General features: G+C 43.3%; 1 protein-coding gene across 1 annotated transcript in view; it reads left to right on the forward strand.

Moving 5' to 3' along the window:
- The window catches only part of aldh1l2 (aldehyde dehydrogenase 1 family, member L2), a 43,891-nt gene that overhangs the window by 4,669 nt on the left and 13,683 nt on the right, over positions 1–25,539 (forward strand). The window contains exons 6-14 of the mRNA XM_067254106.1: positions 1,466–1,555; positions 3,471–3,605; positions 3,877–4,002; positions 22,937–23,028; positions 24,022–24,169; positions 24,344–24,463; positions 24,575–24,702; positions 25,147–25,297; positions 25,385–25,455. Of these exons, the coding sequence (XP_067110207.1) occupies positions 1,466–1,555; positions 3,471–3,605; positions 3,877–4,002; positions 22,937–23,028; positions 24,022–24,169; positions 24,344–24,463; positions 24,575–24,702; positions 25,147–25,297; positions 25,385–25,455 (1,061 nt within the window). The remainder of the gene's footprint in view (positions 1–1,465; positions 1,556–3,470; positions 3,606–3,876; positions 4,003–22,936; positions 23,029–24,021; positions 24,170–24,343; positions 24,464–24,574; positions 24,703–25,146; positions 25,298–25,384; positions 25,456–25,539) is intronic.

A 25,539-nucleotide genomic window follows, 5' to 3' on the forward strand; every position in this document is an offset into this window, starting at 1 on the left:
TCGATAAATACAAGGGAACCAGTTACATTGGCAGCCATACATGCCCACGCCATAACACTACCTCCACCATGCTTCACTGATGAGGTGGTATGCTTTGGATCATGAGCAGTTCCTTCCCTTCTCCATACTCTTCTCTTCCCATCATTCTGGTACAAGTTGATCTTGGTCTCATCTGTCCATAGGATGTTGTTCCAGAACTGTACAGGCTCTTTTAGATGTTTTTTGGCAAACTCTAATATGGTCTTCCTGTTTTTGAGACTCACCAATGGTTTACATCTTGTGGTGAACCCTCTGTATTTACTCTGGTGAAGTCTTCTCTTAATTGTTGACTTTGACACAGATACGCCTACCTCCTGGAGAGTGTTCTTGATCTGGCCAACTGTTGTGAAGGGGTTTTTCTGCACCAGGGAAAGAATTCTTCTGTCATCCACCACAGTTGTTTTCCGTGGTCTTCCGGGTCTTTTGGTGTTGCTGAGCTCACCAGTGCGTTCTTTCTTTTTAAGAATATACCAAACAGTTGATTTGGCCACACCTAATGTTTTTGCTATCTCTCTGATAGGTTTGTTTTGATTTTTCAGCCTAACAATGGCTTGCTTCACTGATGGTGACAGCTCTTTGGACTTCATATTGAGAGTTGACAGCAACAGATTCCAAACACAAATACCATACTTGAAATGAACTCTAGACCTTTTATCTGCTCCTTGTCAATGAAATAACGAACTCCCTTTATGAGGGAATAACATACACATGGCCATGGAACAGCTGAGCAGCCAATTGTCCAATTACTTTTGGTCCCTTAAAAAGGGGGGGGCCACATATAAAATGTATTGTAATTCCTACACCGTTCACCTGATTTGGATGTAAATACCCTGAAATTAAAGCTGAAAGTCTGCACTTAAAGCACATCTTGATTGTTTCATTTCGAATCCATTGTGGTGGTATACAGAGCCAAAATGATAAAAATTGTGTCAATGTCCAAATACTTATGGACCTAACTGTACCACAACCAGCAATTATTTTTGTTTTCCCAAATAAAACAGAAATTGCTTTGCTTATTGCGATGCTTATTCATTTTATATATTTATTCATTTAACATAAATTCTGAGAACTGTTATATAATTACATTTTATTTATTTATGATATACTATCCGAGAAGTGTAATTAATTTTACAGTCCTGAAGAGTCCCGTTTCTAGAGACTGAGTGCGGGGTGGGGGTGCCAGAGGAGGGGGGAGTCAGGTGTGTGCAAGTTAGGAGTCGGGCAAAGAGGCGTTGCAGTCACCAGATACTGGCTGTGATGTTACACAACATTCTTGGGGAGACGGTGCAGGGTTATTTTTAAGGTTGCCCCTGTCCATGTGTTTTCCATGCAACTTGCCAGCCGTCAGCCAGCTGTTTGACTCTTGTCTGCTTTCTAGTCTATGAAAGAAAATGTTAAACCAGTTTAGAACCTTCCTCTTCCCCAGGTCAACCTATCTCAGCCAGCAGAAGTCATCCACAATTGGATTCGTGGCCATGACAAAGTTCCCGGGGCGTGGACGGTCATTGATGGTCAGGTGTGCTTGGTCCCTGACACACACGCGCACACACACACAGCACATACAACAAGCCAACACAGCCACCTCATTAGCAACACTCCTCAAAATACATCTGTTCTGTACTGCCTATAACCTTTGATCTTACATATCCTTCCCAGTGTATTTGTTTGATCTGTACCTTGATTATAGAATTCTTTTTAACCTCCACTGTTTGTAAGATGTTCTTGAGTATTTTGAAAGGCGTCACCCAAATTAAATGTGACACGGTCCAGTAAAAAGGGTAATTTCTCAGTTTTTTACAGATTGTGAAAGTGCAGATTGGAAGCTTCAAATTATGTGTCACACATTGAAATCTGAAAATAGTTGAAGATACACGTATCTGAATGTTGGTTAACCTGGAAAGCTCTAGCCCACATAATCGGCTTCAAAGATTCGAGACATTTTCACGCCTTTTATGGTATGCTCATGAATATATAGATGAGCTGTGCACTGATTGGTTGATTTACAATGAGCGAAGCTTGAACCGGAACATGAAGACGCAACATAGCCAAACATGCATTGTGAATTGTAGATTTACATGACAACACAGGTTATTTATTCGAATGAAACAGTCAGGAAAATGAAATAACGTTAGCCCCATTGCCAAAAAACGAAATCATCACACATTCTACCTATGCTAGATACAGGAGATGTTAGCATTGCTAATAACTGTTAGCGACAAAATCATTACTTACAGCTTGCGGTTGTGATGAGCATACGGTCGGAACAGCACCTCTTTTCAGCAACAGCGGCTTAGCAAATCCTGCTTTAAATTTTCCAAGGTTTTCAAAACTATCTTTGGTGAAATGGTTCGAGCAAATGAATAATTGAGTGTCGAGCTTCACAGGGATCTTCTCATAGACAAACATCAGCCATGCCCGTCAAGTGTTTGGTTCTTTGGGAAGACCAGAGCCAAAAAAAGGTGGAGCCACCTTTTTGGAAACTGACCATTTTACAGCGGCAGTTTCAAATAGTGAGATTTGCATAGGAAAGAGGTGTCAATGGACTTTGAGGTTCACTGTATGTCCATTTTACCCACCGAACTGTTATTCAACTATGACAAGGTAAACTCGGTTTTGCATTCTATGACCCCTTTAATCATTAGAAGCATTGAGCTCTGAGTGCAGTGAAGAAAAAGAAAACAATATTCACACTCAATGCTAGATATGTGTGTTTTATCACCAAGTATTTTTGCACTGACTATATTGCACTGTACCTGGCCCGATTATGGTTCAAGTTATGTGTTAAGTGTTGGTGCAAATCACATCTTCTGAAAACAGCCTTAAAGATGTAGCCTATTCATTTCCTTTACCAGGTCAAACAAAGAAAAAATAATCCTGTGTACAATGCAATGCCGAGATTAGCCTACTCATTCTATTTAGTCGGTGGATGTAGGGTAAAACAAATGTATGACAAAAATGTACGGCGAACACGCATAAGGAACGCTTGAAAGTTGACATAAATAATAATTGTGAAACATTATATTTAAGGTTACTTGACTCAAGATCAAATCTGCCGATTCACTACTTTATTAGGAGGGGGGATGGGATCGTACTTTGTACAGACAAACACGGCCTACATACGGATGATGCAAATCAACTCACATCACGCATGACGTGTCCACAATTCAACTGGAAGCTTAGGTAAACAAGAACTAATTATGAGTATTTAGTGATCCTAAACATGTTGTTTATTATATTGAGTGGCTTCTTCAACACTAACTTTTGTAATATGTCAGAAAATGAAAAAGCTTCTAGTGGACAATAAGGGATACCACAACATCCCCTTTTTGACTGGACCGTGTCACGAATGTATTATTATTATTATTAAGACTGTTCTGTGGCACCCTATTACATGTCAGTCTAACTTGTGCTCTGTGGTTGTCTGTTCTCAGAAAGTGACCCTTTATGGGTCATCCATGTTGGCCGGGTCAATACCGTTGGGCCAGCCCCTGGACATGGAGGGTGCCGTCCAGGCTGGTCTGGTCACCAAGAACGGACTGGTTGTGTTCGGATCTGACGGCAAAGCAGTAAGTCTGGCATGCGCGGACAGCACAAACTGGTTTCCTTTCTCTGGGACAGTTTCGAACCCGTACATTTGTTTTCTCTATTACTTCTCACTTTTGGCTGTCCTTATCCCTCTCTCTCTTTAACTGTCTATCTTTCTTTAACTCTCTCTTTAATTATCTCTTTAACTCTACCTCTCTCTCTGTAACTCTCTATTTAACTCTCTTTCTCTCTTTAACTCTAATTATCTCTTTAACTCTCTCTTTAACTCTCTCTTTCTCTCATCCTCCACAGATCCTGGTGAAGAGCCTCCAGTTTGAGGATGGGAAGATGATCCCAGCCTCCAAGTACTTCTCCTCTGGGGAGAGCACAAGCGTGGATCTGACCGACAATGAGAAGAAGATGGCAGAGGAGATCAGGGTACAGTAGAACACATAAGCCGCAGTCTCTGCGGTATCTCGAGCCACAGTCTTTGCGGCATCTTGAGCCACAGTCTTTGTGGTTTCCCAATATAAATAAAAATGGAACTCAAAGAAATACAAGCCGCAGTCTTTGCGGGAATCCAAAACACACAAGCCGCAGTCTTGGCGGTATCTCGAGCCACAGTCTTTGCCGTATCTCATGCCACAGTCTTTGTGGTTTCCCAATATAAACAAGCCACAGTCTTTGCGGTATATCAAGCCACAGTCTTTGCGGTTTCACCATATAAATAATACAAACCGCAGTCTTTGCGGGAATCCAATACAAACAAACCGCAGTCTTAGCGGTATCTCGATATAAACTAGAGAGGGTACAATTTCTGGGGAAATTGTAGGGTGTGCTTGCTTGCTTCGGTTGCACAGGGGTCCGTTTTTGAATGACATTTTTACTGATATTTCTGTATATTTTATATAAAAATGCATACTTATTATTTATAAAGATTACATAGATTTAAAAGCATTTTTTTTTGCTGCTCATTTACAACTGAAAATACGAGTGAAGTGTAGAATGAAATAGGTGTCTTCTCATTTCCCCTGCAAGAGGCAGCCTCATCGTTGAATCAAAACGAATACACCAATTATTTGTTTGTAAACATTCGGGATGCGTGCGCAATGTGGCTGCAGAAAACCAGGGGCCAGTTCTCCGTACGTCGCTAACTCAGTTAGCTGGATTTGATTGTTGACGATTTGTCATTATCTTGGATTGTTCGGTTCTTCGAAGCTCATCCTGGACTTGCTGTCATAGCAACAGGTCCGTAAGCTTAAACCTGCTCGGGAGCAGGCTTATTTTATGTAAACACGATTAGATTGAGGCTTTACAAGCAGAGGTGATACAGGAAGTCTGTCACAGACATGTCTTGTCCATTTTTACTACAGGAACCTGTTGCAGAAGATGCAAGAATAATTAGCAGAATTTAACATGAAACCGAATTAATTGCTCATTGCGTGATAGATAGGCTCCTTAAGCACAGCGCGATACAGTATGCTAGCCTATACTTTTTGAGAGGATAGTCTATCTTTTTTTGTGAGGGTGTCATTTACATAATACATTTGTTGAAACCACATATGACATTAAAGATGATAAATGAAAATATGAAAGTATGGAAAACAAAACAAAACAGGCCTATCAGAATGGGATTTATTCGCCATGAAAGTTTGCACAGACAAGGAATTTGCTTTGGCAGGAAGGTGCATACAATAAACATATAGGGACCTGAAATTTAAATATGTGGACTATCTATACTAAGGGTACATAAACTAGCAGTACTAAGTGGGATTAGAATAGAATTAAATATACAATAAAATAAAATATAAGTTGCCGTAAATTACAATATAAAAATACAAAAATACAAATATTACAAAAAATACAAATGTACAAGATACAATTTTGTAATGCAGTGCAAAAAGCAGTGTGCTTTAAGCAGGAAGTCATTAGAGTCAGTGTGGTCCCTTGGCCTTGTTGAAGAGGCCAACAGCGGAAGGGAAGAAACTGTTTTTGTGGCGTGAGGTATTGGTCCTGATGGACCGCAGCCTTCTGCCGGAGGGGAGTGACTGAAACAGGGAGTGTCCAGGGTGGGAGAAGTCGGCCACAATCTTCCTCGCTCGCCTCAGGGTCCTCGAGGTGTGCAGGTCCTCGAGGGTAGGCAGATTGCAGCCAATCACCTTCTCAGCAGTGCGGATGATACGCTGCAGTCTGCTCTTGTCCTTGGCAGTGGCAGCAGCGTACCAGACGGTGATGGAGGAGGTGAGGATGGACTCAATGATGGCTGAGTAGAAGTGCACCATCATTGTCTTTGGCAGGTTGAACTTCTTCAGCTGCCGAAGGAAGTACATCCTCTGTTGTGCTTTCTTGATGAGGGAGCTGATGTTCAGTTCCCACTTGAGGTCCTGGGAGAGGATAGTGCCCAGGAAGCGGAAGGACTCCACAGTGTTGACTGGGGAGTCACACAGGGTGATGGGGGTGAGTGGGGCTGTGTTCCTCCTGAAGTCCACAACCATCTCCACTGTCTTAAGAGCATTGAGCTCTAAGTTGTTCTGGCTGCACCAGGTTGGCTGCTTCCCACCTATAATCAGACTCGTCTCCACCAGAGATGAGCCCAATAAGGGTGTTGTCGTCCGCAAACTTCAGGACTTTGACGGACGGATGACTGGAGGTGCAACTGTTGGTGTACAGGGAGAAGAGCAGAGGAGAAAGGACGCAGCCCTGAGGTGATCCGGTGCTGATGGATCGGGAGTCAGAGACTGGTGTTCCCAGCTTAACGCACTGCTTCCTGTCAGACAGGAAGTCTGTGATCCACCTGCAGGTGGAATCAGGCACGTTCAGCTGGGAGAGCTTGTCCTGAAGCAGGGCGGGGATGATGGTATTGAAGGCAGAGCTGAAGTCCACAAACAGGATCCTGGCATAGGATGCTGGGGATTCCAGGTGCTGTAGGGTGAAGTGGAGGGCCATGTTAACTGCATCGTCCACAGACCTGTTGGCTCTGTAGGAAAACTGCAGGGGGTCCAGTAGAGGGTCAGTGATGGATTTAAGGTGTGCCAGCACCAGGCGCTCGAAAGACTTCATTACCACAGAGGTCAGGGCGACGGGTCTGTAGTCATTATGTCCTGTTGGCCTTGGCTTTTTGGACACAGGGATGATGGTGGAGGACTTGAGACAGGCTGGCACATGGCATGTCTCAAGGGAGGTGTTAAAGATGTAGGTAAACACCGGAGACAGCTGGTCAGCGCAGTGCTTGAGGGTGGCTGGAGAGACAGAGTCCGGCCCAGCTGCTTTGCGGGGATTCTGCCTCTTGAAAAGTCTGTTAACTTCACCCTCCTGAATGGAGAGAGTCGTCACTGTAGAGGGGGGTAGGTGGGAGGCCTCCTGGGTGGGAAGGGGTAGTTCAGGACTGTCCAATTGTCTTTCAAATCTGCAGTAGAACTCATTCAGGTCGTTGGCCAGGCGGGAGTCGTTAGTGGAGTGGGGGGCTCTGGGCTTGTAGTTGGTAATCTGCCTAAGCCCTCTCCAGACAGAAGCAGAGTCGTTTGCAGAGAATTGGTGTTTTAGTCTCTCTGAGTACAGTCGTTTAGCCTCCCTCACCGCCTTGCTAAACCTGTTCTTCGACTCCTTGAAACTGTCTTTGTCCCCACTCCTAAACGCGGCCTCTTTCTCTGACCTAAACCTTCTGAGTTTAGCTGTAAACCAGGGTTTGTCGTTGTTGTAGCTTACCCTGGTGCGTGTTGGTATACAGCAGTCCTCACAGAAGCTGATGTATGATGTCACAGCCTCTGTGAGCTCATCCAGACTATTGGTAGCAGTCGTGAACATGTCCCAGTCAGTGCAGTCCAAGCACGCCCGCAGATCCTCCATAGCTTCACTGGTGCTGCTCGGGGGACCGCATGGTATGCTTTGCTGATTGTAGAGTAGCAGTGATCCAAGGTGTTTCCTTCTCTGGTAGGGCATTTGATGAATTGTCTATATTTTGGGAGTTCTTGAGTGAGATTGCCTTTGTTAAAGTCGCCTAGCACAATAACCAAGGAATCCGGATTTTCATGCTCCACACTCAGTATCTGGCTGACGAGCACACGTTGAGCCTCGTTGACGCTAGCCTGCGGAAGCATGTAGACGCCAACCAGAATGAATGATGCAAACTCTCGTGGCGAGTAAAAAGATCTACAGTTAATAAAAAATGATTCCAGATCAGGAGAACAGTGCTGCAGAATCACTGTCACATCTTCAAACCAGCCACTGTTAATGTAAAAACAAATACCACCGCCTTTCGTTTTGCCAGAGAGCACAGGTTCACTAGTGTCATGTGATGTCATGCGTGATATTGTTACGTTCACTATATAAACGATATGCGCATGTACGCGCCGGCACCATTTTGAATAAGAGATGCTACACATGTGCTGAATAAAGAGCCATTCATTGTTGAAACACAGTGACTATTGAGTCCTGTTATTCGTCCCGGTGACGAACGCCACATGGTGTCAGAAGAAAAGTGTGTGAAGACGTGGTTTTGTTGGTACTGAAGTGTGCATCGCCATGGCTTTGGCCAAGTTTTCCCCGCCCGAGCAGTTCGACTTTCACAAGCCCGACGCGTGGCCGGACTGGAAGCAAAGGTTTGCCAGATACCGAATTGCATCATTGCTCGCGGAGGATGACGAAGTAGTACAGGTAAATGCCTTGATATATTTAATGTGAGCAGAGGCTGAGCACATATTCAAGTCATTCACGTTCACAGCAGTAGGTGATAGCGACAAATACAACGTAGTAATGGCCAAGTTTGATGAACATTTTATCCCGAAGCGCAACGTTATCTATGAACGTGCCAAGTTCCATTCACGAGTCCAACTTCCCGGGGAAAGCGTGGAAGCATTCGTCAGGCAGCTTTATGAGTTAGCTGAAAACTGTGATTTTGGAGCACAGAAAGATGAACAGATGCGTGATCGCATAGTGATTGGAATTCGTGATAAACAAGTGTCACAAAAACTTCAAATGAAAAGTGATCTCACATTGCGCACAGCAATTGAAATGGCGAGACACTGCGAGTTAATAAAATCTCAGAACACTGAAGGAGAGAAACATGCACAGCACGTGGACAACATAAAGTCAGTTAGAAAGAAAGAATACAAAAGAACTGGCTACTCAGGAAAGACATTTATAAAGAATAGAAAAGGAACATGCACAAGATGTGGCCGTAATCATGACGATGGCGAAGAATGTCCTGCAAAAGGGAAAAAGTGTCTAAAGTGTAACAAAGTAGGACACTACGCTGCCGTGTGCCACTCAAAAGCATCTGTACATGAAATAACTGAGGCTAATGTGGAAGAATGCATGTTCTTAGGTTCAGTGCAACGGGAGCAAAGCATGATGAATTCATTGTTAGCTGAGGATGAGCCACCGTGGCGCACTACTCTGACTGTAGCACACACACCAGTCTCGTTCAAGATTGACTCCGGCGCGGCTTAATTAAGCGCTTGGATGAAGTCAGCTCATTCAGTGGTGTGGGCACACTCAAAGGGGATCCGCTGAAAATCACCTTAAAAGATGATGTACAGCCGTACAGTATAGCCGTGCCAAGACGAGTTCCTATTCCCTTACTCTCCAAAGTAAAGGAGGAACTGAAAAGAATGGAGTCAATGGGCATAATAGAGAAAATAACTGAACCAACTGAATGGTGTGCTCCTATGGTGCCAGTGATTAAAAAGAATGGAAAAATAAGAATCTGTGTAGACTTAAAAAGACTCAATGAGAATGTGAAACGAGAGAAGTTCATCTTACCTACGTTTGACGATATACTTCCCAAGTTAGCCAAGAGTACAGTGTTCTCCAGCCTGGATTCCGAGAGTGGATTTTGGCAAATCCCTCTAAAAGAAGACAGTGCACGTCTGACCACCTTTATCACACCACTTGGCAGATACTGCTTTAAAAGGTTACCCTTTGGCATCACTTCAGCGCCCGAAATCTTCCAACGAAAGATGTCTGAGCTACTGCAGGGACACGACGGGGCAGTTGTCTACATGGATGACATTTTGGTGTTTGGTGAAACGCAAGAAATTCACGACCAGAGACTCAAGCGGGTCATGGAGACCATACAGGCCTCAGGTCTAAGGAGAAATGTCGGTTCAACAAGCCAGAATTGGACTTCCTAGGGCAAGTGGTGACCAAATACGGCATTGCCCCGAGCCCAGAGAGGGTCAAGGCCATTGTGGCAATGGATCCGCCCCAAAACATCAGTGAATTGAGACGGCTGCTGGGGATGGTGAACTACATCGGACGATATTTGTCGAACCTGTCCACCGTACTCCAACCGCTCAACGAGCTGCTCAAGTCTGAGCGTGACTGGTGCTGGGGACCGCAACAAAAACAAGCATTCACAGAAGTGAAGCAGTTAATCTCGTCAGCCCCGGTCCTAGAGTTCTTTAACCCAGCAAAGCCGACGGTCGTCAGTGCTGATGCCAGCAGCTATGGGCTTGGTGGAGTCCTCATGCAGAGCCATGATGGAAGACTGTAGCCAGTGGCCTTCTGTTCACGCACCCTGACTGATGCTGAAAAGAGGTACGCTCAGATCGAACAGGAGTGTGGGCATCAGAACGTTTCTATCAGTACCTGTGCGGCCTTGAGAAATACAAGTTGCTTACAGACCACAAGCCTTAAGTAACCCTAATCAATTCAAAAGACCTTGACACCACACCTTTACGTTGTCAGCGCCTACTCATCAGGTTAATGAAGTTTAATCCAGTTTCCGAATATGTTCCTGGAAAACAACTAGTAGTAGCAGATGCCCTGTCCAGACAACCTGTGGCAGACACTCCACCAGGTGACCTGGAAGCAGAGGTGCGAGCATACGTCGACTCAGTTGAGGATGACCTTAGGGTGAGAAAGCCTGTCATCAATCAGATAAAAGACGAGACCAGGACAGACGGCGAACTCCAGTGTGTCCTCAGGTACATCCACAAGGGGTGGCCGGAACATCTTAAGAGTGTAGCGTTACATGCAAGTGCCTACTTCAAAGAGCGTGGCTCACTTAGTGAAGCCAATGGACTGCTGCGCCGTGGTAAACAGATTGTGATCCCTGAAAGCATGAGAGACGAAGTACTCCAGAAGATACACCAGGGCCATCTAGGCCTTACCAAGTGCAGAGAACGTTACAGAGGTGCTGTGTGGTGGCCAGGCATAGCCAGTGACGTGAAACAGCTTGTGTTGTCATGTAAACACTGCTGTATCCACAGACCAAGCCAGAACAAAGAACCGCTGCTCACGACACCACTGCCAGACCTACCTTGGCAGAAGCTAGCTGCTGACTTGTGTGAGCATAACAGTGCGTGTCCACTGCAGCGATGCGAGCGACAACATGTTTTCCATTCATTTTCAATGGAGCCAGGCGAATCGCTTGCGTGGTCCATTGTGGGTAGCGACGCGACGCGACCGAGTTGAGATTTTCTCAACTTTATGCAAATGAGGAGCGATTTTCGCTAGCGATGGCCAATCGGAGTGTTTTCTTGTTTCTCGTAACGTAGCAACCATGGTGAACATTTCTAGCTTTCTAGGTTTCAAGGTGGAGGAGAAACTAATCGTTTGTGTGGCTGCTTACCCAGTCCTGTACGATACATAGCTGTATTAGTACAGAAATGTTAATAAAAAACGATGCATGGCGCAAGGTTGCCGAAGTTGTTGGTGCTTGTACTTTCAAATTCAGTCTAGTCACATTACGTAACTTCGTTCTGTGGTAACTACAGTAGCTAGCTAGCCCGGCTGGAACTCCCTATCGTATCGACAGATTAGCAGACTTTGAGTAATATAATAAAACGTTTTTTTACACGTCAACGTTTATGTTTATTAAACAGTTTTGTATTTTGTATACAAGTTGTATTTTGATCGATGTTGCGAGTACGTAAACCCAAGTCTGCACACTTGTCCATGACAACTACAACAGTGACTTTAGAGAACTACATTTTACATTAATCTGTTTGAAACGCCCCCGAGCGTGGTGAACTGTGGGAAGGCGAGCGATGGCAAGAGATTCGCGTCGCTGCAGTGGACACGCACTGTAAGGGTCGTCAGTACCTAATCGTAATTGACTACTTTTCAAGATGGCTCGAGATCTTGGAACTGCCAAAGACAAACTCAGAAACAGTCATACAAAAACTGAAAAGCATCTTCGTACGTTACGGAACACCAGAAGATTTAATGACCGATAACGGACCACAATTCACAGCTGAACAGTTCAGATGCTTTGCAGCAGAGTATGATTTCCAACATGTGACTTCAAGTCCTCATTTTCCACAATCCAACGACATGGCCGAACGTGCTGTAAATACGGCAAAATGGATCTTGAAACAGGATGACCCCCACCTGGCACTTTTGAGTTACCGTTCAACTCCAACAGAACCAACAAGAGAGAGCCCTGCCAGGCTGTTGATGGGTCGTGAGATCCGCACAACACTTCCAGTCCTGAAAGAGAACCTGCGGCCAGTGTGGCCTGACCTGGAAACCATCAAGAGAAATGATGCAAAAGCAAAGAAGTGCTATGTAAGCCCTCTCCGGAAAAAACAGGGCGCTCATTTTGGCCACAGTGAGCAGCCATAGACTTATGTGAGCAGCCAATAGCAGCGTTGCTGATCAAGGTTTCTACTATCGATACATACCCCCTTTTAGACCAACGTATAACTCAATCCAGCTATACTAATCATAAACAAGAAGTGTGTTCAAAAAACCGAATTAGCCAGATCATGATAAGCAAGATGATGTCATCTTGGATGTGTCATTTGATCTCGGATGTAATAAGCGACGTACGGAGAACGGGCCCCGGGAAAGGATGGCCTTTATAATGGCTAGAGAAGTACACAGATTATACAAATAGTTCGATTTAAAAAGACCAAAAAGGTCGAGGAGGACAGCCTTTAAGAGAAAAAGCGATTTCCCATTGTTTGTCACATCAGAATTTTGATTTGGGTTACGAAAGTCTTGAAATTTGAGTGAGAATGTTGCCCGGTAGACCGCATAGTCTTATGCGGCAGCCATGTCTGCACGTCATGTCACAAAGTTCATAATTTGACAGTTTTACGAGCTATCGCAAGCTTCACCCCCCCCCCCCCCCCCCCCACTTAGGCAAGCTTCACTCCCCCCCCCCCCCAGGCGAGTTTACACTGCTGTTTGCACGTCAATGATGCTTCACTCCGTTAACCTGCGCCTCGTCCGTTACTGTTTACAACGTTAGCTTGGCTACTTGTTTGGCGTTGCCTTTTCAGCGTGAGATATACAATGTGTGGCGTGAGAGCGTGAGAAATGGTTGAAATGCGCGTGTCACACGGCGAAACCGTGAGAGTCGGCAGCTCTGCAAGCCTGCTGAAGATAGCCAGCATCTCGGATTTCTTTAACCAAGCCTGTTTCATTCATTTGCCTGAGAAAGCGACCTTCGTTAGCCAGGCTAGTTTTGCCTGAGCCAGCCTAGTTTTGCCCGTTCACTCCATTCTACAGTAAAAACTGTAGAATACTGTAGGAGAGTCAGGTGGCTGAGCGGTGAGGGAATTGGGCCAGTAATCAGAAGGTTGCCAGTTCGATTCCCGGCTGTGCAAAATGACGTTGTGTCCTTGGGCAAGGCACTTCACCCTACTTGCCTCAGGGGGAATGTCCCTGTACTTACTGTAAGTCGCTCTGGATAAGGGTGTCTGCTAAATGACTAAATGACTAAATGTAAAAACGTCAGGGAGGACTGCCTTTTTGTAGATACGAGCCTGCTGAAGATAGCCAGCATCTCGGATTTCTTTAACCGAGCCCGTTTCATTCGTCATTTGCCTGAGAAAGTGACCTCCGTTAGCCGGGCTAGTTTTGCCCTATCACTTGGTCAGGCTATTTAAAGGTATCGGGGGTCAAGTGACTTTTGTGCATGGACAAATGAAACGTAAATGTACGTGCCTCAAAAAGTTAATTTCAAGCTCTGAAATACAGTGGCCAGAGATATATGATGACCTGATCGACACTCCAAGTGTATTATACCTGGGAGAAGTTCGTCTTTTGTTTTGCAGCCGACATGCGCAGTTGAGCATGCTTGACAGTGGTGTGACGTAGGGTGATAATTGGTCTATAAATTTGGCAGACCGGTGTAAAAATTGACCTAATCTCTATGACTTAAACGTCCTTTTAAGTTTTTCCCTTATCGTGATATTAGGCATTTAACCTACTCATTGCATTCATTCATTAATAAAGAACCCCCTTTGAAGATTATTCTACGACGTTACCGGTGTTGTCGCCCAACTGGTTTCCACACTAACTGGTTCTCAAGCTGTGCGTTAACATATCAGTCTTCCTCTATCACCTGATTCGTCACAAATTCACAAACATTACTGGCGATTTTCAAGTCGGATCGCATATTTGCTGCGGCGAATATGAAAGTATGAAAGTATAGGCTACGTGCGCACTACATTACATCCATTCACGACAAAATAAATGGAGACAAAATAAAACATTTGCAGGCTCGCATGAAGTGGGATTCAATCGCACTAGAGCAAAAACACGTATTACACCAAAGCCCATTGCTTTACATTGCAAGCTATTCTAGCTCATAAAAGATCATCTAAATAGTTACGTATTTATTAATTACGTTGGCCTTCAGGAAACATCTTGTTGTGGCTTCTTCTAAAACAACTGCTTCCCATAGACACTACCCGAATGTAGGTTACTAATCACGTATTTGGGGTTGTTTCGAGGCTGTAGCCATATTTTCTACGACATCACAGCTCCTTCTGACACCACATATTAAAAATTCATACTAAGAACGTCACTGCTAACCCAGGAAACACAATCAAAATAGCCTACGCGTAACCCTTTGAAACACAACATGGGTCTATTCGTTTCCTATGCGATTTCGTGTATGGCTGAGTGTTTCTTCGCTATATCTTCTGATATCAATTCATTTCATCAGGAGTCAGGTGGCTGAGCGGTGAGGAAATCGGGCTAATAATCCGAAGGTTGCCAGTTCGATTCCCGGTCATGCCAACTGACACTGTGTCCTTGGGCAAGACACTTCACCCTACTTGCCTCGGGGGAATGTCCCTGTACTTACTGTAAGTCGCTCTGGATAAGAGCGTCTGCTAAATGACTAAATGTAAATTTCATAATTTTATATTCTGAACAAATGTAGTGAGCACTACATTACAGCCATTCACACCATAATAAATGGAAGTTAAGAAAAATAAAATATTCGAGTGGGATTCAATCCCACGAGCAAAAACACATCCATCATTGTAGTCCATTGCATTACACCGTGAACTACTGAAGCACATGGGAATTTCGGTAATTCAGTCACGGATTTATTAACTAGGTATATGTTGGCCTTCAGGCAACATGTTGTTTTGGTTCTTCTGAAATAACTACCGTAGATGCTACCCGAATGTAGGCTACTAAACACATATTTGGGGTTGTCTTGAGGCAATAGCCATATTTACCAAGATATCACAGCCCCGTAATGACACCACATATTGCAAAGTAAGATCGTCGCTGACAATATCAGCTTAAATGCGAACACTGCATGTGTAGTGCTTCACATAATAAATGAAATATGATGGAAATACATGTGTTGTGTGTTTGTTAGAAACAAAATACAAATAAATGTAGGCCTATCATAGAAACCTCACAAAGTTACCTGGATGCTCAAATACGTGTTTAGTAGCCTACATTCGGGTAGTGTCAACGGTAACAAGTTGTTTCAGAAGAAACCAAAACAAAATGTTGCCTGAAGTCCTTCGTAGTTAATCAATTTGTGACCGAATAACTGAAACTCCTATCTACTTCAATAGCTCGCGGTGTAATGCAAAGGACATAAATGATGGATGTGTTTTTACTCGTGGGATCGTATCCCACTCGAATCTTTTATTTTCTTAGCTTTCATTTATTTTATCGTGGCGAATGGCTGTAATGTAGTGCTCGCTACATATACAAGTATGAAATGAATTTATTTCAAAAGATACAGCGAAGAAACACTCAGCCATACACGAAATCGCATAGGAAACGAATAGACACATGTTGTGTTTCAAAGGGTTAGCGTAGGCTATTTTGATCGTATTGTCTGGGTTAGCAGCGACGTTCTTAGTATGAATTTTTAATATGTGGTGCCAGAAGGAGCTGTGATGTCGTGGAAAACACGGCTATTGCCTCGAAACAACCCCAAATATGTGATTAGTAGCCTACATTCAGGTAGTGTCCACTGCATACTTATGAATAATTGTTATTTTTTTTCCAAACCGTTTCAAAATCGGTTGAAAATTGAGCAAGTTATGGTCATTTAAAAAGTACATGTAGCAACAACACAATGTTATGGGTGAGCGAGTTGACTGTAGCAAGATGGCCGCCATGTGCGGACGTTCGACTCCGTTGTCCAGCAACGCGGACGAGACATCTACCCTTTATATATATCTATGGAGAGAACTGCCACTCTCGGGAAACTTCCGGGTTCTGAACTGGTTGCAGTTCCACTCTAGTTCCATATGAGGGCGCTAACGGTCGAGTGCAGAATGAATGGAGGTCTATGGAGCTATACCCCTCAAAATCCACTTTTCTCAGGATATAATTTTTTGTCTAGTAATTTGAATTCTGAATTCGAAAGGGGAGGCACTTTTTTTTTTTTTTAAGTCGCCTTTCTGTTCTAAAAAGCCTTTTAAAATGTAATTGACGTCATACACATTGTACGGCCTGAGATACTGCTTGACGGCAAGCTCTGGTTACTTCCACTTTTCTCTCGAGGCATCGACAACACAGCTGACAGGTTAGGCTCTCCCTGTCAATACACATGCTAGAAAGAGTTTTGGTTTGCTAATGTTGTTGCTAATGTTGCTAATGCTCTGACGTTCTGCTTCGGATGCCATCAAGCGGGATCTCTGGTCGCAGTCAGTCGCAGTCACTAACCAATCAGCATTCGTTAGCAGAATGCTAGCGTGTTATGGGCAACAACGACTTTCCCTGTAAGAAATCGAAAGGACATAAGTACTCGTTCATTCAACTTTCGACCTGTAATCCATGTTGAACATGCAAAAACTACAATCAAATCTGAGATTTTTCAACGACAATCAGGTGAAAGAGACAAATTTAGCCGTTTAGCTCCATAGACTCCCATTCATTCTGCACCCGACCGTGATCACTCCCAGGGGAACTCTGGTGGAACTGCAACAAAATTCGGTACAATGGGGCTTAATAGGGAGTGGCCAGGCTCTTCCTAAACAGGCTCTGCTAATGTTCTGCTAGAGGTAGTCACGTGAGTTTTCGTGACGTTAGTGACGTAAGTAGCGTCATTGACTGTGGCTAGCAAGTTAGCCACCGTTAGCTTCACTTTTCGCCACAAAAACTTAATTTCTACTTAAACCGTGCAACGGAACGTAAATCCCAATAGAAGCAACTCAATCGCTACCAAGAAGAAACTTTTGACACCTAGGTTGTCTATGTAGGCCAAATATTTACTGAGTTTTAGGGGGGTAAAAAGAATAATAATAATAATAATATATATGTGAGAGAACAAAGGTTGTGCCCTTGCCGAAAGCAAAGCACACCCAATAAAATGTAACACAATCAATAAAAGCAGTAGTACAAGTCAAAACACAAGCCACAATCTTTGCGGGAATCCCCCCCCCCCCAATAATATAACTAATAAAAGTAGTAAAACCCTTCTGAGATCAAATTTGTGAAATGCTTTGGTAAAAAGAAAGGTTTTAAGCTTTCTTTTGAAAATGTGTAGCGTGTTTGCTTCCCTAATATTTATGGGTAATGTCTTCCATAGTTTTAGGGCGTAATTGACAAAGGCCGCATCACCAATCTTCTTATGACTGCTTCTGGTGACCTCTAATAGGCCTGCATTTGATGATCGCAGTGTTCTAGCTGGTGTGTAGTTAATGAGAGTTAGCAATGTAGCTAGGTCCTTGTCCGTTTAAAGCTTTGTATGTGAGGAAAAGGACCTTAAAGTCAATTCTGAAGGTAACAGGGAGCCAGTGTCAAATATCTAGGACAGAACTAACGTGTTCTCTACTTTTAGTTTTGGTAAATAATCTAGCTGCAGAGTTTTGAATGAGCTGTAGTCTTTCAGTGGTTTTTCTTGGGAAGACCAGTGCAAAGTGCGTTACAGTAGTCCAGCCGGCTGGATATAAAAGCATGAATTAACTTTTCTGCATCATTTTAGTTTATGAATGGTCATACCTTCGCTATATTCCTGAGGTGAAAGAAAGCTGTTGTGGTAACTTTATTAATGTGAGAGTTAAGGCTGTCCCCGACTAAGATTTTCTTTGGTCGACTAAGACTCGACTAAATACTTTTGAAAATCGACTAATCGAAATTTGAAACGTTTTTTTTTCTCCATAAATGTCAATGTTTTTCATCAAACCCTTTTGTGTGATTTTTTTCCCCTCACTGTTTTAAGAGATAATATGAAAGAAATACATACGTAAGAAGGGAGATTGATAACTAGACAAACATTTTCCCAATCTGACTCAATGTAGCTGCTGGACATTCCAGATTCAGCCGCTATAAAATAAGCTAATTACTAATAATAAGTCTTGTGTCACCAGTCCTGTTGTTACCGAATGCCAATATAATACAAAATGTCTGATTGGTTATTATGTAATATCACTTACAATGTACTACAAATTAAAAAATATTGTTTGTTTAACAGGCAAATCATCAGAGCGCGCTTATCACTGGCTGAACTTGCAACATGCAAACTTACGTAGAAGCTGAGTGGGGAACGGTGCAACAGAGAAAGATTTTGTTGTCTTGGCCGGAGAAGATAATGTCATTCGATTTGGATGTGATTCTTATAATAGGCATATTCATTTTTCAACCCAGCGCGTTAGCATGAGCGAAGTAGGGCTAGGTCAACTTACGTTTTTCAGGTGGTAGGCTACATCATATTCGACATCGAACTATGAAAAATAAACTGTTGTTGGCAGAGTTTGCATTCAACGTTTTTCGAGTCACCCGGTACTTTGTAAATGTAAATGTACTTTAATGAAATGCTGCCATAATACAGATTTCTTTGCCATTTTGACTAATAACACGGACAAAGTAGGCTATGGCAGAGTTTGTAGTTCGGCAGGCAATTGTGCTTGTGCCGTGTGCGAAATACCAAAACAAAACAAAGCGCAAATTAACGAAAGGGTAAACAGTAAGACCTTTTCTTTTAAATTATATATTTGTAGAGTTGCTTTATTTGTCTTAAATAATATAATCTAGATGTAGAACATTTCGTTAATTCAGAAATGATGACACAAGCGGGAATCAGATCTCACACTGCCATACGGCAGCTCGACTAAAAACACCTTAGTCGACCAAGAGCATATCGACCAGAAAATGGACTAGTCGATTGAGTGGGGACAGCCCTAGTGAGAGTTAATCTGAGTCCAGGATTACACCAAGACTTGTCACCTCTGGTTTAAGCAAGGGGTTTAAACTTCCTAAATTCTTAGTTAGCATCTCTCTTTTGGATTTGGGGCCACATAGTAGGACTTCAGTTTTGTCTTCATTTAATTTAAGAAAGTTATCATTCAACCATTTGTTTATTGCCAACATGCAGTTGCTAATGGAATTTATGGCTGTTACATCGATGGGTTCAGCGGATATCTAGGTTATAGTTATGTCGCCGAGTGGTAACAAATAAAGAGAAAAAAGTAATGGACCTAAGCAGCTCCCTTGAGCAACCCTGTAGCAGTTCTCATGTTTCTTAGATATATGGTCTCCTAAACTAACATAAAACTTTCTTCCTCTGATATATGATTTCATCCAGTTCAATACACTATCTGTGAACCCAATAAGCTTTTCCAGTGTATTGATTAGGATGTCGTGATCAATGGTATCAAGTGCTGCACTGAGATCTAACAGGATAAGGATAGAGACTTTATTTGCATCAGAGTTTAGAGGTCGCTAATTATTTTGGTGAGAGCAGTTGTGATATTTTCTGAAACCTGACTGAGAGACTTCCAGGGCTCAACATTAACATTTTTGTGCTCAAGCCTTCGGCGAGAGCACAACCTTTGTTCTCTCACATATATACTTTTATTATTTTTATTATTTTTATTTCTTTTTGCCCCCCTAAAACTCAGTCAATATTTGGCCTACATAGACAACGTAGGTGTCAAACGTTTCATCTTGGTAGCGATTGAGTTGCTTCTATTGGAATTTACGTTCCGTTGCATGGTTTAGGCTTAAGTTAAGTTTTTGTGGCGAAAAGTGAAGTTAACGGTGGCTAATTTGCTAGCCACAGTCACTGACGTTACTAACGTCACTGCGTCACTAACGTCACGAAAACACGCGTGACTACCTTTGGCAGAACATTCGTTTCGCATCTGTTAACTTGGGGGATAGCTAGGCTGACTATAGCTTTACTGCAAGGCAGCTGCAGAAACACCACAAGAAAAGAGGTCAGGGTGATAACTATTTACTCATTTTACTTTGTGATATGACACACAATTGTGATGTGTAATGTACAATATAAGCTGATATTATTAAGGAAGTACATCTACTTTCGGAAACAGTAGTCTACTATTTCACTGAAGTATTAGCATCATGACATTAGCCTGTGTTGCCCGGGCAACACATACTACAGTGGTCTATGATGTATCTGTTTTCAATCGTTAAAATAAACATTCCTCACATATACATTTTCGTTGTATGATTTATTCTGACATTAGTAAACGATTTGTTGGTGAAATTACCATTACCTGTGGTTTCAAACCAGTGTAGCTCACTGCAACGCTGTAGCCTACCCGAGACACTAGTGTGAGTAGCTAACAAAAACTCCTCAGCTGTTTAAGTCAAACGGCGACAGAACATGTTCGGCACTCCGCTTAATCAAAAGTCTTTCAATAGGGAAACTATCTGACTACTAACCTGAACTTCATTGCCACAGCCTAAACTTTGTCAATCTGTTCATGAAAATAATTAATTTCAGCCTAAACCGTACAACGGAACGTTTAATCGAATTCAACCAACGCAATCGCTACCAAGACGAACACAGCAGTAGTCTAGTACTGTACTGTAGTAGTAGAATTTACCGGGGCAGCTTCTCCACACAGGGCTATATCGCATTTTGCGTTGTTACTGACAATGATCGCTACCAGTGAGCTTTTTATGAATGAGCGATTTTCCACTAAATAAATGTCAAGCTTATTTACGTTTTTGGGGGCATATTTTCAGTTAGCAGATGGTACTGTTTGAATCGCGATTCTATCTTCTGCCGGTAACGTCGTAGAATAATCTTCAAAGGGGGTTCTTTATTAATGAATGAATGCAATATGAGTAGGCTAAATGCCTGAAAATATCACGAGAAGGGAAAACTTAAAAGGACGTTTAAGTCATAGAGATTCGTCCATTTTTACACCGGTCTGCCAAATGTATTCGTTTTGATTCAGCTATGAGGCTGCCTCTTGCAGGGGAAATGAGAAGACATCATATTTCATTCTACACTTCACTCGTATTTTGAGTTGTAAATGAGCAGCAAAAAAAAGATGCTTTTAAATCTATGTAATATTTATGCATAATAAGTAGCCCTATGCATTTTTATATAAAATATACAGGAATATCAGTTGTAAAAATTGCATTAAAATCCCTGTACAACCGACGCAAGCAAGCACACCCTACAATTTCCCCAGAAATTGTACCCTCTCTAGTTTATCATTGTTACAACAAAACCAAAGACTTATAAGTTGTGTTATTCTGTTAACATGTTTAACCATTTATCAAACACATCCTGGATATAAAAAGAACAAAAATGAAATCACATTTCTAGTGATAAAAAATTAAAAGGTAAAGCAAAACAATTGACTTTCAACCTCAAACATAACGTGCTCTCTTCCCTGCTGACAGCCATCTCTGCACAACTCTGTCTGGCTGAAACTGAAACCTCTGGTCCATCAATGCTAATATATAAAAGCTTCCATAGCATTTCATCTGTATGATACTAAGTACCCAAGTAAACACCATTCTTCTGCTGCAGTTCAATAGCCTGGGGGAACGAGATGAACGGCTGGCCCGTCTTAATTACGTGATATGCAGTTGTTATAAGTCGTGCAATAACACGATGGGCATCTACATTTAAATTCCTGACCAGCATGGTCAACGGCCTCGAAGATGGATTGTCAACCATCCGCTTAGCTGTCACGCAAACCATGTGCTGCCTGCAAGCATGGCTGGTCAGGTATTGTTTTCGAAAATTGTCGGTGCCTCTGTAAAAATACCCACTTTTGTCTGCTTAAGACGGAAACATACGACAGACTACACAGTGCATCTTCGTTCCATAAAAAAAGTTGCTTCCGTTTGAGCTCGTAGCTCTACTTTGCTGTCATCTTCACTTTATTGTCTCTCGCCAGTCTCGCGCCAGTTGTTAAAAAATGTATCGAGATTAGAGAATTACAATTTGACAACCAGTCGTCACTCACTACTGAACTCTTGATTTGCCAACTGTGCGCCCCACGAGCTGCAAAGTTATTTATGCATTTAGCAGATAGCAAAACATATGAAGGATGTTAACTTTTACAATGCGAATTTTTTTTTCAATCAATAATTTGCAGTGGCCCGATCGGGCCAGTGAGTTGCTAGTTTAACTGTCCAGACGTAACTTTTTACTGCCCCATCGGGCCATCGTTATTGTCGAGCCCTGGACTTCCAAGATGTGATAGGCCTAATTCACCATACTGCGCTTGTACATTTGCAATGTGCAGGCAGTTTTGATATCAGTAAACACAGATCTATACTGAAAGTATATCCACTTCATATTTTCGTTCTGTTAGCTGGCCAGCCCATTTGAAAGCAGCTGAATATCGGTTGTAAAAGCGAATTTGCTTCTAAATAACTAAACAGAATTTCCCTATTTTCCTTATTAAGTTTAGCTTAATTTCATTGCAAATGCCTTTGTTAATCGCATTAGTTCAATTGCGGTACTGCACTCCATTGGATTATAAAAAGGACACCTGCAAAATATTAACTTTACAGAGTGCCCGGTTCTCAAGATATTTGTAGGAAACTCATTGCAGACCAGAGGACCAATCAGAGTGAAGGGGCTGGGTAGCGAAGAGAGCAAGCCAAACTGGAGGCGAATTAATTATATTTTTTATTATTGCACTCCGTTGATTCCTGGCATTATTAGAGAGATGGGTAGGCTGCAGAATGTTGTGGAAACAGGGTGTCACCCTTTGTCTCTCTCCAACTATATTCGGACAAATCCTTGGTGATCGGGATCTGACACAAAGAAACAAATATATTGCTTTGAAAATGGAAAAACATTGGATTATAATGGAAGGGGGTGGAAGTTGTAGTGTTTTTCCACTATCCGCCTCACAGAATAAGTTTGAGAAGCCTTGGAAACAGTGAAGCTTTTGGTGTCTGTCTGACTGTCTGTCTGACTGTGTTGTTCCCTCAGAGCATCTGGAAAGGAATCCTGAGTAACGTGGCTGTTATCGAGGAGGCCACAGACTTCTTCAAGTCCGGGGCCGCCTCCATGGACGTGGTCAGGTGAAAGCTCACGTTCTTGTTGCCATCAACCCTCACTAACCGGGGGTTAACCTGCTAACGCTCTTGAGCGACCTTTGACCCTATCCCATCTTTAACCGTCCACCCAACCCAGAGGGACTTTGCCTGGTTCTTGATTATCTTGTCCACCCCATAGCTGTTTACCTTATGAGCATATATATATATTAGGGCTGTCGAAGTTAACGCGATAATAACGCGTTAACGTAATCTCACTTTAACACGATTAAAAAAAAATAGTGCCGTTAACGCAGGTTTCTTTTTGACCCTGGGAATCACCTGTTGTCACATGACTTCGACTGCCGACGGTATCTGAATGATGGGAAGTTCCATTTCAAAAGTTGCCAGATGGCTTGGTTGACAAAACCAAGGCTGTGTGTACTGATTGTCAGGTTGAGTTATCACTGGAGTACTTCCAGCCTAAACTATCACATGCAAGCAAAGCACACAGCTAGCAGCAGCAGCGTTAGCAGCTACAGCGGTAGCAGCAGCAGCGTTCGCTCAGGTAATATATGGCAGACAACACTCGCAAAAGAAGCGAGTTGCCCTGTTGTCTGGAAATGTGAACAGACTTGTGTGTCTGAGCAGCTGGCTGGGGTCAACAAAATAGAAACAGTATTGTTCAATATTAAGGCCAATCTGTGGTTGCTTAAGTATCTGAAGTATGTTTGAGTGAGATTTGAATATTATGGAGCAGGATATTGTAGTATAAGACAACACGTCTCAAACCTATTTCTATATTCTAGAACAAGTCTAATTTTGTGGATGTTTATTATAAAGCTGTGTTGTTTATTATAAAGCCAAAAAATATATATATATATACACAAATGTGTGTGTGTGTATGTGTATATATATATATATACGTACGGTATAACCCCCCAACCTTTGTGACCCTCCCTGAGTGAACCCCCCTCCTCTCTCCCCCCCCTCTCTCTTTCTCCCTTCTCCCCCCCTCCCCTTCTCTCTCCGCCTTACCAGGCTGGTTGAGGAGATCAAGCAGAAGTGCTCAGGCGTGCAGCTGCAGAACGAGGACGTGTACATGGCCACCACCTTCGGGGACTTCGTCCAGATGTTTGTGCGGAGACTGAGAGGAGAAGACCAGGAGGAGGAGCTGGTCGTCAGTTACGTGAGTGAACCGGTGGTGCCGTTTGGTTCATACGTATTGCGGTCATTCGGACTTTCTCACGTCGGGAACTTAAATACTTCTGGGGGAAAAAGCACTTATATGTTACAGGAAGGCTTTGTTGATCAATGCGTGCATTGTTTTAAATTTGTTTTCGCCCTCCGGCTTGGCTACTAGGCCACTAAAGAGATCAACAACATGACGGTGAAGATGCCGTATCAGTGCTTCATCGACGGGAAGTTTGAGGACGCAGAGAACGGCAAGACCTGCGACACCATCAACCCTTCTGATGGCTCTGTGAGTCTGAATTTTACACACATACACACATCATGGATACTCACATATAACACGCAAGCAAGCTAACACGATGATACAATGCGACCGTCAATGTTCACTCGGTTCTCCAAGGTGATCTGCAAAGTGGCATATGCTTCAGTGGGAGATGTGGACCGGGCAGTGGCAGCTGCCAAGGAGGCCTTTGAGACAGGCCCATGGGGCAGGATGAACCCCAGGGACAGAGGAACGCTGCTCTACAAGTGAGCCCACATCTGTGCATCACTATGGACGTCAACTTTTTTAAAGATTACATTTACGCTCTTTCTCAAACCCCCCCCCTTTCTCTCTCTCTATCTTTGTCTCTCTCCTCCCCTCTCTCTATGCCCCCTCTCTGTCTCTTTCTCCCCCCACCCTCTTTCTCTCTCTCTCTATGGCCTTCTCTCTATCTCTGTCACTCTCTCCCCCCTCTTTCTCTCTATGCCCCTCGCTCTCTCTCTCTCTTACACTCTATGGCCCTCTCTCTATATGTCCCTCTCTCTATCTCTCTGCCCATCTCTCTATCGCTCTCTCTCACTCCCCCCACTCTCTCTCTATGCCCCTCTCTCTATCTCTGTCTCTCTCCCTCCTCTCTCTCTCTTCTCTTTTTCACACACACTCATTCTCTCTAACACTCTCCTCTCTCCCCTCCCCTCTCTCTCTCCAAGACTGGCTGATCTTATGGAGGAACACCAGGAGGAGTTGGCCACCATTGAGTCCATGGACTCTGGGGCCGTGTACACCCTGGCCCTCAAGACCCATGTGGGTATGTCTATCCAGACCTTCCGCTACTTCGCCGGCTGGTGTGACAAGATCCAGGTGAGGCATCTGTTGATAGGCTCCACTCGTACTTTACAGGGACTTTTTGTGTGTTGTAGTCTTATTATATGTCACATCCTGTTCCAGGGCAAGACGATACCAATCAACCAGGCCAGGCCAAACCGAAACTTGACCTTCACCAAGAAAGAGCCATTGGGGTAAGAGGTCAAAGTTCACGTTTGGTAACCCCCACAACCCCCTGTTGTGGGGGTTACAGGTCACAGGTGATGACAGTATTGGCA

This window comes from Osmerus mordax, chromosome 17 (genome assembly GCF_038355195.1).
Source record: "Osmerus mordax isolate fOsmMor3 chromosome 17, fOsmMor3.pri, whole genome shotgun sequence".
In the NCBI taxonomy this organism is placed as follows: Eukaryota; Metazoa; Chordata; class Actinopteri; order Osmeriformes; family Osmeridae; genus Osmerus; species Osmerus mordax.